At 41.2% G+C, this 16,660-nt stretch overlaps 1 protein-coding gene across 1 annotated transcript in view; it reads right to left on the bottom strand.

Moving 5' to 3' along the window:
- Nucleotides 1-4,146, bottom strand: part of xkr6a (XK, Kell blood group complex subunit-related family, member 6a) — a 457,577-nt gene extending 453,431 nt beyond the window's left edge. The window contains exon 1 of the mRNA XM_067984463.1: nt 3,570-4,146. Coding sequence (XP_067840564.1) covers nt 3,570-4,120 — 551 coding nt within the window. The 5' untranslated portion in view covers nt 4,121-4,146. The remainder of the gene's footprint in view (nt 1-3,569) is intronic.
- Between the last annotated feature and the right edge of the window lie 12,514 nt (nt 4,147-16,660).

Genomic DNA, 16,660 nt, shown 5'->3' with positions numbered 1-16,660 from the left:
CCTCTCAACCTGTCTCTCGTCCTTCGAGACCCCCCCATAAAACCTACCTCTAACAAAGTTTTTAGCCACCCCTTCTATATATCCTTCTTTGGATCACTGTTAATTTTTGTCTGATTACGCTTTTGTGAAGCGCCCGGCGTTTTCCTATATTGAAGGCACTATATAAATGCAAGTTGTTGTTTATATGTGCATCTGTAACAGAGCCTATTAAGAGAAGAAAGTGAGGTCTACAAATGGACAGAGGAAAACCAACAGATAACATTCTAATACAGTTGCAGAAAGTTTGAGGCATGTACATCCCATTAAAGAATTTTTAAAAATCGGTAAAGCATCTTCTAAGCATTAAAAGGAACTTTTTTGTATTGATTAACTCTTAAACAGACACACACGCCAAACTTCTTTGCAGATGTACATATACCAAGCCAACACTGATATTAGCAGCTGAGGCTGTTGAGTGAGTCAAAATATTTATTTTAGATTTGTATAGAAGCAAAATGGCTCCGTTGAACATGTAGCAGTCATTTAACTATGTCTACTCAGTGAGGTGGTCATTTTCACTGTAAAAGAGTATTACAGAAGTAACTCTATAATTGCAAAAGTATTAAAATTTCACACATTCTGCAGAAAGCTCATTCATTCAATTTCCAAATTCTCATTAACTGAAAGGGGAGACACTGAGCAGAGGCCAGCAGCTTGCACACGGAAGGGATGGAGGGAGAGAGCAAAGGGGAAAAAATGTCAACTGACTTATCGATGCTTCGTCCAACCCATTCAGGAGTAGCAACATCATGTTGAATTTTTACAGTGTTCCTTGAATAAAAGATTGTCTCCGAGTACGTCACAGAGGGAGAGATGGACACCTAGAGGAATTGAAGGAGTTTGGAGGACAGAAAAGACTAAAGGCATGGTTGAAGACATAGGTTTTTAGAAGGCATTTGAAGACAGGAAAATAGGTAACACGGGGCAGTAGTTTTGGATGAAAAATCCAGAGGCCAGGAGCAAAATGTTTAAAAGATTGGCCTTCAGTGCTGGAAGGGAGGAAAAGGCTGGAGACAAGCAGAAATCTGGAGTAGAAGTCCAGGCATATGGCTGGAGAAGTTTTCCCAAATATGGTGGGGTGAGGTTGTGAAACGATTTGAAAAAGCATCAGGACCCCAAGTCACTGGGGCACAGAGAGCTGAGTGAAGGTGGGGTGATGGGTGTGTTCATACTTGTTGCAACTATGGTATACAAAAATGTTTCCCATACTAACTGGCTTGTTTTAAAATTAACAAAAAAAAGCTTCGTGGTTATTGCGGTCTATCAATTTGAAAAAAATATGCCACTATATAAGTTTTAAATAAGGACTAAGATTCTCATTTAAAAAGGCAATAGAAACTGTAGAAACAGTTCTGTTCTGCTGAGATACACACTTCCAAGCAGTAATGAGAGTGGATGTATAAATCACCATTACACCACCTCCCACCAGCCCTTCAGTCATGTAGTATTGACAAAAATGTTGACTACACATTAACAGACTCACACTGCTCCTATATATTAACAAGAGTATTTTCAAGACCTTATTACAGAATACAGTATCCTCACACTAGTTGAGTTTTTTTGCAGAGCATAACTGTAATAGCACTAACAGCAGAATGCAAATTCAAAAGTCAGCACTGGCCAAGGTGTCAAAATGAGTATTTCTGTAGTGTTGGTGAAAATGATTACTTATAATATGACCACTGCAGGTTTTATTTCTGGAGGCTTTAAATTAATCAGCGGAGACCCCAAGTGATTTTCTGTGATTTACTTGAAAAAAAAACCACCATTCGCAATCCTGATGTGGCTACGAGGTGAACTCAAATATCTGGAGTGCCTGATTGGGGAAAGCATGAAAAGGGGGAAAATAAGCTTTCCCCAAAAATAGTCCGACCAACAGCATTGCTTTTTAGTATGCAATGGTGAAACTGAAAAGAAAATACATGCAATTCTCAAAAACTCTCGATAATCCACAGATGCAGTGCATAATCCAATACTTGAATTTCATTCAAATGGTCATACCTACAGCAATAGAACATTCAGCAAAGGAAGCCTCATTTCAGAAAGATATAGGAACAGTGCAACATTTGCACTAAATTTTCCAACCAAATTTCTGCAATTTATTTTAGTTGCAACACATGGAGTATTTAGCACAGAACACTGTAGGACAGTAATGTTCAATTTATTCACATTAGGATGTTAAATAAATTTCCTGCCTAGATAGTTTATATATGTATGATTCTCCACAGCTTTGCCATTTCCTATACCAGGTATAGCTGCTCAATACAATTCAATTGATAAAATGATCCAATACTCCTGTAAGAGTTCTAACAAGTTAACATTTATACAAGATCCCCTTTACTCACTATATTATATACAAATGTGATATGACAAGTGGCTACCACTGCACTCCTCCACAGATGTGACCTTGATTGTTTCAAAGAACTAGTATCAATACATTTTGTCATATTTCTCAAATTCTTCCCACACACACCACATATATGGTGAATTATTTTCCAAGAACACAACAGCAGTGCTCTTCAGTTTATTTTCAATGGGTGTGCCACCCACATACTTCAAAAGATCAGCCAGAATTAATGCATTTTCACACATTTCCATTAAACCTTAATATTTGTTGTAATTTCTGTATGTAATGATCACCTAACTGTGGTGCAAATTTCAGCATCATACATTATACTTCTCTAAATTAGTAGCAATGAATTGCACTTTTCCACTACTGTCATACTTGTCCCAATAGTACGCTGTCAATGACTAATGCAAATAACGTACTGCAATTATTACAGCAAATGCATTGACAGTAGTCATTGAGAAATCCTTTGATCAATCTGCCCAAATCTTCCTCAAATTAACAGGAAATCATCAAAAAAAATCACAATATTCACGTTTTAAATGATTATATGCAATAGACACTTATTGAAAATACAGTCACTCCATTCTCCAAACGGCAGATCCGAGAACGATGCAATATTACACAGTCGCATTACCTCCATACTCATCTCACCTCCAAGATTTATTATTAATACCCATTTACGGTAAACTGAATTAAAATTGCAAGGATCAATGAGCATTTCTCAATGGAGGTCATCCCATACTACTCCAAAAGCTAGAACGGGGAGCCACGGATCGATCATCTTATGATTCATTCTCACCGCTGCGCCATTTTTATGTTAACTGCAGAACGCACAACACCTGTAGTGATAACTGATAACTACGAACTCGAATGCCATTTTTGATGGACATGAATCCACAGATTGACTCCCCAAAACGGATCTGTGAGTGGAGAGGAAAATATCCATCACTCATCTTTCACAGCATCTTCACACTTGTCCCAGCTGCAGGACACGAACGCCCAACGCTCCTCCTAACCAATCTTACATTACCTTGATCCCCATTTACACGATGGAGATCACCCTCCTCCACAAATTTTGGCCCAGAGAATTATGACAAATTTTTTCCCCCCTCCAAAAGGACACATTTGATCCATTTCTTTTTTTAATTTCCCTCTCGCCCTCCCCCGCACACACAAATACCTCCATACTTGTCCCAGCTGCAGGATGTGAATGACCGACTGCCAGATCCACACCGAGATCCTGCAGCAGCGGTTGTAGCCGGTGACGCCGGGCCGCCTGCTGCTGAGTCCCTCCACACCCCCGAGCCCCCCGCCGGTGTAATCCTGCATGAACCACCTGAAGCTGAGGATCTGCACCAAGACCGACGGCACCAGCACGAAGAAGAGCGTCAAGCCGAACCACCAGTAGTCCTGCTTCAGGTAATAGTCAGCCGCCAGCCAGAGGTCGGTGCCCACGTCCGAGAAGAAGACCAGAAGCGCGATAACGATCCAGAGACAGTCCAGGACGGGATGGTCCCCCCCTTTCAGGTTGCAAAGCGATCTCCTCAGGCAGGCGCTCCGGCAGCCCCAGTAACACGAAGACGTGTTGCAGCAGTGACAGATGTGAAAAGAGCTGCTCGTCTCCGGCCCCTCGTTCAGCTGCTGCTCGTCTCCCCCTTCGGTCACCGATTCGTCCAGGTTGTGCAGTTGGGCGAAACCGGTAACCTCCACACCGTCGGATTTCGCGGCCATCTTGGTGGGTGCCTGGCACTCTCAGCTTCCGGGGTTACGCGGCCGAGCGGAAATGGGGGGGGGGGGGTGTGAGACAGAGATTCGATGTGTGCGGCGCCGCTGACCTCACTTCCTGGATACCGCAGGGGGAGGAGGAGGAGGTGGAGTGGAATGGAATGGAGGGAGGAGGGACGAGGGACTGGGAAGCCTGCCCTCCAGTGACAGGACTTTGTAAAAAAAAAATGCACATGCACTTGTTTCCCATTCAGGTGTCGTGCGAGGTAGGTTATAATCCTCTACTACATAGTTGGGTGAAGTCGTGGGAAGGGCAGGTGGTTTGGGACGGCGGCGTGGCATCCACAACAAATTCAGGGAATGTACCACGTTACACGTGCATTGCTGCCCTTGGACCGCACAGGCAGTCCTGGAGGGAGTTATAATGCCCGTTTCTGAGCAATAACAAAATCACTCACCACAACAAATCGCTTGCTGTGACCGTGAGTTTATTTGGTCCTTTCCCTAGCTCAAGAGTTTTCATTTCAACACCAGGGAAATGGGGTGTTTTTACATCAAAAAGGTGAGACCAATTGCGAAACTCCTTCAGCAGTGGGCTCTCTTCCGTTTTTTTTTTGCAGAATCCATTCAAAATAGTTTACTTTTATAATAAGTCTTATTCCGCATTGACTGATACTTGTGACTTTCATTTTGTAGTCACAATGCTCAATTAGTGTTGAAGGATAATTGCTCCTTTAATACTTTTGAAGCCTGCAAAAGGAAATGGTGAAAGAACTAAATTCAAATACAAAAGAGATGGGTAGAACCAGCGAAAGAGTTGTGAAAAGGTCAAGTTAAGAGTCATACAAGTCTGTCTGCAAAAAAAGTAATAAACCATTTAAAGTACTGCTTTACCGTCCAGGATTCTCTCACATCTTTTGGTCATGGCTGTGTCATTCACTGACCCGTTTGCACACCTTCTTGCAATTGGTTACAAAACAACATTGATAGAGGCCATAGAGCAGATCTCCTGGCAGCTTGGATAGGAATAGTGTAAAACAAACAAAGAGTGCAGAACAAAGTATAGGCTAGTGTACATAGAGAGCATTATACAGCTCACGTTATTGAAATTCTTATCCCTTTCTCTAAGGTAGATTGTGTGGTGGCTAATTGTGGTTTCCTGCACTGAATCATCATAGTTCTGTCATTTCAAAAAGTTATTTTCTACACTTCTGAATGGTCTCCAAACTCTTACTGAAATATCCAGCTTAACAGAAGTGCCACTCAAATTGTGATTTTATGAATTAAAATAAAATGCAAATGCTGGAAATACACAGCATGTCAGTCAGCATCTGTACAGAAAAAAGAGAGGACTGTGCTGTTAACACATCGAGTGTGATCCTTCAGTCAGAGCTACTCCAACAAAGATTACCTCTGACACATTAACCTGTCTTTTCTCTCTTCAGATGCAGACTGACCTGCTTTGTATTTCCAGCATTTTCTGTTTTCTTCCAACACTTCTCCATTGTCCAGTGCGGTGGGACTGCCCTCACTTGGTTAAAGTCTTGCCTATTCGATCATAACCAGAACACCTCTACCAATGGCTTCTCTTACCACCCTTGCACCATCACCTCAGGAGTTCCAAGGTTTCACCCTCTCCCTGCTCCCATTCCTCATTCACACTGTGGTTCTTGGTTGGACAAATGTAAGGAGTCTTACAACACCAGGTTATAGTCCAACAGCTTTATTTGAAATCGCAAGCTTTCGGAGCTTTCCTCCTTCGGCAGGCTGACATCATCTGCTATATGGGTCCACTTCCACATACGTGCTGATGACCCAGGTCTACCTCTCTCGTCCAATATCCCATCTTAGATGAGCCAGTTTCCTCTGGCTAAACATTGGGAAGACAGAAACCATTCTCTCTGGCCCCTGCCACAAACAACATACTCTCAACACCATTCCAGTGTCGTCGTCCCCCCCGGATACTGTCATAGGCTGTACCAGACAATTTGCAACCTTGGTAGCCTATTTGACCCTGAGCTCACATTTAGACTCCACATCTTCTCCATCACAAAGACCACCCATTCCACCTCCATAACATTGTACCCCTATCACTCAGTGCATCCCTCACCCATGCTTTGGTCACTTCCAGACTCAACTATTCCAATGCTCTCCTGGCCGGCATCCCATTCTCCACATTCCATAAACTTCAGCTCATCCAAAACTCTGCTGCATGTATTTTACCCAGCACCAAGTCTTGCTCACCCATCATCCCTGTCCTCACTGACCTACATTGGATCCCAATGGCTCAAATTTAAAATTTTCAACCATATGTTTAAATTCGTCCATGGCCTCGCCGCTTCCTATCTCTGTAATCTCTCCCAGTACTGCAACCCCAAACTCTTGGTTCTTTTGACTTCGACATCTTGAGTATCTCCACTTTCTTTTGCCCCAGCTAGAGCCCCATGCTCCGCAATTCCCTGCCTAAACCAACCTCCCATCTCTCCTCCTTTAAGATCCTCCTTAAAACCCATATATTTGGCCAAGCTTTTGGTCATCCCTCCTAATATCATCTTCTTTGGCTTGGTATCCATTTTTTTTCCTTATGCCTCTGTGAACCATCTTGGGACAATTTTCTATGTTAAAGATGCTACATAAAAGCAAGTTGTTTTATAACCCTGACCTCATGGATTTTTCTATTCAATTTTGCTGCTGCATGCTTAAGGAATCAGTGCTGTCACTTAAACTATTTTCAAGGAAGGCACAACTCTCCTCTTCTAGCACCCCACTCCACTCATTTATTTCTGAATTCACCTCTGTCCAATTTAGGTTGTCAACAGTTTGTAAATCAATAAATTGTGAGTATAAATCATTAAAAATCACTTTGGGTGTCCCATCCATTAATTTAAAACACCTAGGAATAAAATCTATGTATTCATTCAGGACCAAAGCTGTCTTCTGAAGCAGGGGGGTAAAGGAGATTGACACCGTGGGGTGTTGGATCTATCCAGAGGTGAGCAGAGCACTTTTTGTTTCCTCTTATTTTTCCTAATTATTGAGTTACATGCACATGAAAAGAGCGAATGGCTGAGAAAAAAGAAGGAAAGGTAAATGAGAGACAGATTAACAGATCAAAAAGTGAGAGAGAAGCTGAGAACACTAACACAAAACCGTTCCAAGAGAAAGACACAGAAGTGAGAAATGACAACAGGTGGCTCACCAGGGAAGCTTGCAGTCTGATGGTTAGTTTTTTTAAAATAATTTGGCAGTTACATTTCCTTCAATGAATATTAAATGATGCATGTATTCACAAATTGTGCCTTGACAATCATGGCATTCTGCTAAATTCATGGCTAAATCTTCAGTTTCAAAATATTACAGACAGCAGCTGCTGAACAGTTCTTGTGCTGGGCAGCTAAATTCTTGGAAAAACTAACTGAAGAAGCAGACTGAAACTGTGTATTTTAGGAATATATGTTAATTCTTCTGCTAATTATCAATTGGCAAGTAATTTGAATTTCAAATACTCTGGCTTGATTTATAAACACCCAAAGCAAATATTCTCACTACTAAGAAGGAAGCTAACTGCAATAAAAGATCTGCATTCATATTTTTACTCCAACTCTGTGCTGCAGTGGATTTTGTTAATGTACAAACTGTATACTAATTGTTGGATCAATAAAACTTCAGTAAACTGTCATCTAATCAGCAGTAGCATTACAATTATCAGCAAACTTAATGTCTTTGAAGCTTTCATCAGTACCAGAATCACCTTTGATGCATAACATCAGCCTCTTGTTACAGGAACTACTGGGCCTTATATGCCTTCTTGAAAATATTTACAGAACAGTATTGGCTGAGGAAACCCTTCTAGTGCCAGCTATATTTCTAAACAATCTGAATTTATAATTTCCTATTATCAGAATCTTTCTGTTCTTACTAGATAATCCTTTGGAATATCTTTGGAATATTGTGCCCATATTTTTGAGTAGGGAAGAATATATAAACTATTGTGCCACAAGTAATTTCTCCAACAAGTGAATTTTGATACTGCAATACTGAAAATGAAATATTCCGAATCTGTGCCATATCTTACAAAGTAGATGGATGGCACTGTGCATCACTAGGAATATTTAGATAATCATTTGCATTGCCTACTGTGTGACTCAGCTGCTGATTATATTACTGCTCATTTTAATTTTTTTTACAAAATACCTTGAATTTTGCTAATCCAATGGAAATAGAACCTTTGCTAGCTGCAGAATTGAAACAATTAATGAAAAAATTCCCCACAATGTAGCTACTCCAAACAGGTACTATGACATGCATTCATGATGTCAAATACCAATGAGTCTTCTTTGTGGTTTTCACTGGCGTCACCTCTACACAAATCCCTGACTAATTAACAACTCTTGCTACAGGAACTACCGGACCTATGTGCCCTCTTAAAAATATTTACAGAACAGTATTGGCTGAGGAAACCCTTCTGGTGTCAGCCATACTTCTAAACAATCTGAATTTATCATTTCCTATTATCATAATCTGTTCTTTTTAACCAGTACATGAGGTACACATTTTTGATAGCGATAGTAAAAAATTGTTTTTAATATTAGATATAATGCTCATAATTTTACTGAATTTCCATACTTTTTCTTGGATAGACTTTGAAAATGGGTTAATGGCATAGACAACCACTTAAATACTTAACAAGTTTTCATTGAGAAATATTAATAAACCTTTATGGCATGAGACAGCCTATTGAAGGATTTTGGACTAGAGACAACTGAGACTTTAGGACTTGTAGCCCACATGTTCAATTAATACCATATATTCCCCACACGAATCACAACAGATCTTAGTAATCAGACATCATGCACTATAGTGGTATCAGTATCTGGAACACATAATACTGTGACTTATAAGGTCCTTAGAGCTCATTGCGGATCCTCTGACATACACACTAACTTGGAGCATTCGGTATATTCAAAGATGTTTTGGTATATAATTCCAACTTGTCAAGTTGCAGTGTAGCAAAGAGAATGGTCCCAAACACTGTAATGACTGCTGTGCGGTCTGCTTTTTTGCTTATTAGCTTGACACATAATCTGGTTACATTTGGCCTTTTTGTTAGTACAGTGGAGCAAAAATAATTAGTTGATTAAAATGCACACTTGCTCTTTTTTTTGTTACAAGGAAAGATACCAAGTTGCAATCCAATATTGAAAGTACAGACATTACGACTGGCAGCAGATACAGCTATACAAACATTAAAGGGATTTACTCCAACATTTTCTACAGCAATGAACCAGAATGTACCAATGTGACATTACAGTAAATCAATACCAAAGATGCAAAGTCTTTTAATTCCTTTTCATGCCAGACTTCCTGTACCAAAACTGGATTACTGGGAGGCAAATTGATAAAATTCTGAAGGATGGTGTTTTTAAGTCTGCTTCTGAAGTGTGGTGTTCTCCTGTTATTCTTCACTCAGGGTGGTGAACCTGTGGAATTCTCTACCACAGAAAGCAGTGGAGGCCAAGTCATTAGATGTATTCAAGAAGGAATATTTCTTAATGCTAAAGGGATCAAGGGATGTGGGGAAAAAGCGGGAACAGGGTACTGAGTTAGACGATCAGCCATGATCATTTTGAATGGCGGAGCAGACCCGAAGGGCCGAATGGTCTACTCCAACTCCTATTTTCTATGTTTCTGTTATTCTACAGATGGCAACCCCATATTTTGCATCAACTTTTACAAGTTGAATAATATTAAAGATTCATACCATCTTTTCAAACTCTGTGATTCATTGTCTTTTGGCTCAAGCAATATGTCTCCATTTGTTTAACCTATTGAGGTGGTACTGGTAGGTTTTTGTTATTGAGGGTGCTAACCAAAAACAGTTTTATTTTATATATTGCAACCTTTACCAACTAAAATTTAAATTGTGTGATACACTGGTAGCATTCCAGCATCTGATATTTCTCCAAGTTAGATGGACAAATGTTTGTCAATGTTCTTCAAATGCTTAAAAATCCACATCATGTCTGCACCTATTTTATCATTTCTTAAATTTACCAAGCAAGTTATGGTTGGAGAGGTAATTATGAACTTGGCATAGTATTAATTCAGCAGGACAATAATGGAACTAAGAAATTAATAGTTACTTATGATGAACACAGATTTTTTTTAATTCATTCATGGGATGTGGGCGTCGCTGGCGAGGCCGGCATTTATTGCCCATCCCTAATTGCCCTTGAGAAGGTGGTGGTGAGCTGCCTTCTTGAACCGCTGCAGTCCGTGTAGTGACAGTTCTCCCACAGTGCTGTTAGGAAGGGAGTTCCAGGATTTTGACCCAGCAACGATGAAGGAACGACGATATATTTCCAAGTCGGGATGGTGTGTGACTTGGAGGGGAACATGCAGGTGGTGTTGTTCCCATGTGCCTGCTGCTCTTGTCCTTCTAGATGGTAGAGGTCGCGGGTTTGGGAGGTGCTGTCGAAGAAGCCTTGGCGAGTTGCTGCAGTGCATCCTGTGGATGGTACACACTGCAGCCACAGTGCGCCGGTGGTGAAGGGAGTGAATGTTTAGGGTGGTGGATGGGGTGCCAATCAAGCGGGCTGCTTTATCTTGGACGGTGTTGAGCTTCTTGAGTGTTGTTGGAGCTGCACTCATCCAATCAAGTGGAGAGTATTCCATCACACTCCTGACTTGTGCCTTGTAGATGGTGGAAAGGCTTTGGGGAGTCAGGAGCTGAGTCACTCGCCACAGAATACCCAGCCTCTGACCTGCTCTTGTAGCCACAGTATTTATATGGCTGGTCCAGTAAAGTTTCTGGTCAATGGTGACCCCCAGGATGTTGATGGGGGATTCGGCGATGGTAATGCCGTTGAATGTCAAGGGGAGGTGGTTAGATTCTCTCTTGTTGGAGATGGTCATTATCTGGCGTGAATGTTACTTGCCACTTATCAGCCCAAGCCTGGATGTTATCCAGGTCTTGCTGCATGCGGGCTCGGACTGCTTCATTATTTGAGGGGTTGCGAATGGAACTGAACACTGTGCAATCATCAGCGAACATCCCCATTTCTGACCTTATGGTGGAGGGAAGGTCATTGATGAAGCAGCTGAAGATGGTTGGGCCTAGGACACTGCCCTGAGGAACTCCTGCAGCAATGTCCTGGGGCTGAGATGATTGGCCTCCAACAACCACTACCATCTTCCTTTGTGCTAGGTATGACTCCAGCCATTGGAGAGTGTTCCCCCTGATTCCCATTGACTTCAATTTTACTAGGGCTCCTTGGTGCCACACTCGGCCAAATGCTGCCTTGATCTCAAGGGCAGTCACTCTCACCTCACCTCTGGAATTCAGCTCTTTTGTCCATGTTTGGACCAAGGCTGTAATGAGGTCTGGAGCCGAGTGGTCCTGGCAGAACCCAAACTGAGCATCGGTGAGCAGGTTATTGGTGAGTACAGATATTTGATTTTGCTTAGATGGGATGCACTCCATGACTATACTGTTTCTGTCTCTCCAAAGTGGTTAATGTTGCTGCTGGATCACACAGCCACTTTGCTTGTTTAAATCCTCGTCTACATAGAAACATAGAAAATAGGAGCAGGATTAGGCAATTCGGCCCTTCGAGCCTGCTCCGCCATTTAGTATGATCATGGCTGATCCTCTATCTCAATACCATATTCCCGCTCTCTCCCCATACTCCTTGATGCCTTTTGTGTCTAGAAATCTATCTAGCTCCTTCTTAAATATATTCAGTCACTTGGCCTCCACAGCCTTCTGTGGTAGAGAATTCCACAGGTTCACCACCCTCTGAGTGAAGAAATTTCTCCTCATCTCAATCCTAAATGTCGTACCCGTATCCTGAGACTGTGACCCCATGTTCTCGACCCCCCAGCCAGTGGAAACATTCTCCCTGCATCCAGTCTGTCCAGCCCTGTCAGAATTTTATACGTTTCAATGAGATCCCCTCTCATTCTTCTAAACTCGAGTGAATACAGGCCGAGTCGACCCAATCTCTCCTCATACAACAGTCCTGCCATCTCAGGAATCAGTCTGGTGAACCTTCGCTGCACTCCCTCTATGGCAAGTATATCCTTTCTTAGGTAAGGAGACCAAAACTGCACACAATACTCCAGGTATGGTCTCACCAAAGCCCCATATAACTGCAATAAGACATCCTTGCTCCTGTACTCAAATTGTTTTGCAGTGAAGGCCAACATACCATTTGCCTTCTTAACTGCCTGCTGCACCTGCATGTTTGCTTTCAGTGACTGGTATACAAGGTCACCCAGGTCCCTTTGTACATCAACATTTCCCAATCTAGCACTATTTAAATAATACTCTGCCTTTCTGTTTTTCCTTCCGAAGTAGATAACTTCACATTTATCCACATTATACTGCATCTGCCATGTATTTGCCCACTCACTCAACTTGTCTAAATTGCCTTGAAGCCTCTCTGCATCCTCCTCACGATCCCACCTAGTTTTGTGTCGTCAGCAAACTTGGAAATATTACATTTGGTTTCCTCATCCAAATCATTGATATATATTGTGAATAGCTAGGGCCCAAACACTGATCCCTGCGGTACCCCACGAGTCACTGCCTGCCACCCAAAAAAAGACCCATTCCTACTCTCTGTTTCCTGTCTGTTAACCAATTTTCAATCCATGCCAATATATTAACACCAATCCCATGTGCTTTAATTTTGCACACTAGCCTCTTATGTGGGACTTTATCAAAGGCCTTCTGAAAATCCAAATAAACCACATCCACTGGTTCTCCCTTATCTATTCTACCAGTTACATCCTCAAAAAACTCCAGTAAGTTTGTCAAACATGATTTCCCTTTCATAAATCCATGTTGACTTTGTCTATTCCCGTTGATATTTTCTAAGTGTCCTGTTAGCACATCCTTTATAATAGACTCTAGCATTTTCCCTACTACTGATGTTAGGCTAACCAGTCTGTAGTTCCCTGTTTTCTCTCTCCCTCCTTTTTTAAATAGTGGAGTTACATTTGCCACCCTCCAATCTGTAGGAACTGTTCCATAATCTATAGAATTTTGGAAGATGACAATTGATGCATCCACTATTTCCATGGCTACCTCTCTTAGTACTCTGGGATGCAGATTATCAGGCCCTGGGGATTTATCGGCTTTCAGTCCCAGCACTATTTTTTACTAATACTAATTTCCCTTAATTCCTCCTTCTCACTGGACCCTTGGTTCTCTAGCATTTCTGGGAAGTTATTTGTGTCCTCTTCCGTGAAGACAGAACCAAAGTATTTGTTTAATTGCTCTGCCATTTCCTTGTTCCCCATTATAAATTCTCCCGTTTCTGACTGTAAGGGACCTACATTTGTATTCACTAATCTTTTTCTTTTTACATCCTTGTAGAAGCTTTTACAGTACACTTTTATGTTCCTTGCAAGTTTAATCTCATACTCTATTTTTCCCCTCTTAATCAATCTCTTGGCCATTTTTGCTGAATTCTAAACTGCTCCCAATCCTCAGGCTTGCTACTTTTTTCTGACAACTTTATATGACTCCTCTTGGATCTAATACTATCCTTAATTTCTTTTGTTAGCCATGGTTGGGCCGCTTTTCCTTTTATGTTTTTGCACCAGAAAGGAATGTATAATTGTTGCAATTCATGCATTCGTTCCTTAAATGTTAGCCATTGCCTATCCACCATCATGCCTTTTAATGAAGTTTCCCAATCTATCATAGCCAACTCACTCCTTATACCTTCGTAGTTTCCTTTGTTTAGATTTAGGACCCTAGCTTCGGATTGAACTACTTCACTTTCCATCTTAATAAAGAATTCTATCATGTTATGGTAACTCTTCTCTAAAGGACCCCGCAATACAAGATTATTAATTATCCCCTTCTCATTGCACAATACCCAATCTTGGATAGCCTGTTCCCTGGTTGGCTCCTCAACGCACTGGTCTAAAAAACCATCTCGTATACACTCCAGGAATTCATCTTCCACAGTATTATTGCTAATTTGGTTTGGCCAATCTATATGTAGATTAAAATCACCCATGATTACTGTAGTACCCTTGTTACATGCATCTCTAATTTCCTGTTTGATCCTGTCCCCTACATTACCACTACTGTTTGGAGGCCTATAGACAACTCCCACCAGTGTTTTCTGCCCCTTGGTGCTTCTTAACTCCACCCAGACTGATTCTACATCTTGATTTACTGAGCCAATATCCTTTCTCACGATTGCTCTAATTTCATCCTTTACTAACAAAGCCACCCCACCTCCTTTTTCCTTTTTGCCTGTCCTTCCTAAATATCGAATACCCTTGGATATTCAGCTCCCAGCCTTGGTCACCCTGCAGGCATGTCTCTATAATTGCAATTATGTCGTATCCGTTTACATCTATTTGCGTTGTTAATTCGTCTAACTTATTACGAATGCTTCATGCATTCACATACAGTGCCTTTAGATTTGTCTTTTTAACATTTTTAGACATCTTAACATTTTTTTGTACTATGGCTCTATTTGTTTTATTACCATTTTTTCTTACCCGTACCCTATTTGTTAGTGCATTCTTTTGTACGCTCTGTCCCTTCCTGACACAATCTGATTATCCTTACCCCAATCACTTTCCTGCACTGCTTCTTTGTCTTTTCTCTCCACCGGGACCCTCCCACCCCCCCACCCCCACACCTTATTTAGTTTAAGCCCTATCTACCTCCCTAGTTATTCGATTTGCTAGAACTCTGGTCCCAGCATGGTTCAGGTGTAGTCCGTCCCAACGGAACATCTCTCTCTTTCCCCAGTACTGGTGCCAGTGCCCCACGAATCGAAACCCACTTCTCCCACACCAATCTTTGAGCCATGCATTCATCTCTCTGATCTTATTTACCATACGCCAATTTGCTCGTGGCTCAGGTAATAATCCAGAGATTATTACCTTTGTGTTTCTGCTTTTTAATTTAGTCCCTAGCTGCTCAAACTCTCTCAGCAGAACCTTTTTCTTAGTCCTACCTATGTTGTCGGTACCTACGTGGACCATGACAACTGGATCCTCCCCCTCCCACTCCAAGTTCTTCTCCAGCCCGGCACCAAGTAGGCAACATAGCTTTCAGGACTCATGCTACTGGCTGCAGAGAACAGTGTCTAGCCCCCTAACTATACTGTCGCCTACTATAACCATCTTCCTTTTTACTCCCCCCCCCCCCCCCCCCCCCACTTGAATGGTTTCCTGTACCACGGTGCCATTGGATACAGGAATTTTGCATTTTACTTGCCCTTACATCAGCTCAACATAATAGAGTTACAGATATTTTGGTGAACAAACCTGGTGACAGAGAAATCGCAATCCACATGCTGTGTTTTCAGGGCTCATTTTGTGCCAACAACCTTTGAGGATAAAATTTCATAGTAAACTGCAGGATGAGGATCCTATTGTTGGATATAAAATTCAGTGTTTCTGAAGAAAACCTGAATGAAATTTTTTTTTAACTAGTATCAAAACTTTTGCCAGGATATTAGAAGACAGAGCAGTGACAAATATGAATGGATAACATTCCCATTAGTAATCGTATCCTCATCCATAATAGACACAAAGTTTGCTTAAATCACTTCTTGAATATATAATTGGTGATTTCTACGAAGTCTGCCCCCTAGTGATGGCACAGTAACATCACATTATAGAATCTTTAACATTGGTGTTTTTTGATTTGGTTTAAAGAGAAATTTGAGAGGTCGTTTTTTTTGGGTCAATGTACTATCCTAATGTCTATTTTTTTTTAAAAAGTAGAAAAATATATATTTTTTTCAATTACATTTGCTGTCCCTGTAGAAAGCTGCAGCTTAGAGTGATCATCCCTTCAGGCTGGATTACTTTTAACGGTCTCTGCAAATTCAGACCAGCTTGGGAATCTGTCAAAGATGACCTAACTCAAGAAGGAGCACTACTGGGAAAGTGTGCAGCGTACTCAGGCAGTAGCTTGTTTTTTCTAGGCCAGGTGGATCCGAATAAGCTCCTGGATGAATCTGAAGTAATGACCCCATAAAAATGAATGGACATGAGGAGCTCTTATTCATCAATGATGTTGCTCTAATGGTCTGAAGGGAAGAATACCAGGAGCGGTTGCCTGCATTGCAGCAGAAGATAGGAAGTTTTTTTTCTAAAACAGTAACAAATGTATATATTTTACATAGATGTTGAGGGAACATTTTGAAGAAAAAGTAATCCCTTATACCTCCTTTCCCCTTTAATTCTTTATTTGACTGAATCCTGCTCATAACCCTTAACTGTAATTTAATTTTAACATTGTTAATTAATGCTTGACCATGTCAATTTCTGTCTTGGAGTGCGACAGGCAAGCTCTTGCCATTGCTGACACCAGTGAACAACAGAAGAATGGTGGAGATCACCGATAACGCCCATGTTGTTATTTTGAACTGTTACTCTTATACATAAAATACAAAGCAATGCTAATGTCAATGTGCAAATGTTTACACCACTGATGCTAATTTAATTTCTGCTTTCCTCCTACGTTGTGCTTTGCCTTGTGGCAAAACAAAATGTCTAATT

This window comes from Heptranchias perlo, chromosome 5, assembly GCF_035084215.1.
Source record: "Heptranchias perlo isolate sHepPer1 chromosome 5, sHepPer1.hap1, whole genome shotgun sequence".
Lineage (NCBI taxonomy): Eukaryota > Metazoa > Chordata > Chondrichthyes > Hexanchiformes > Hexanchidae > Heptranchias > Heptranchias perlo.
Note: the sequence above shows the minus strand (reverse complement) of the source record. Positions and strands in the feature narration are given on the sequence as shown.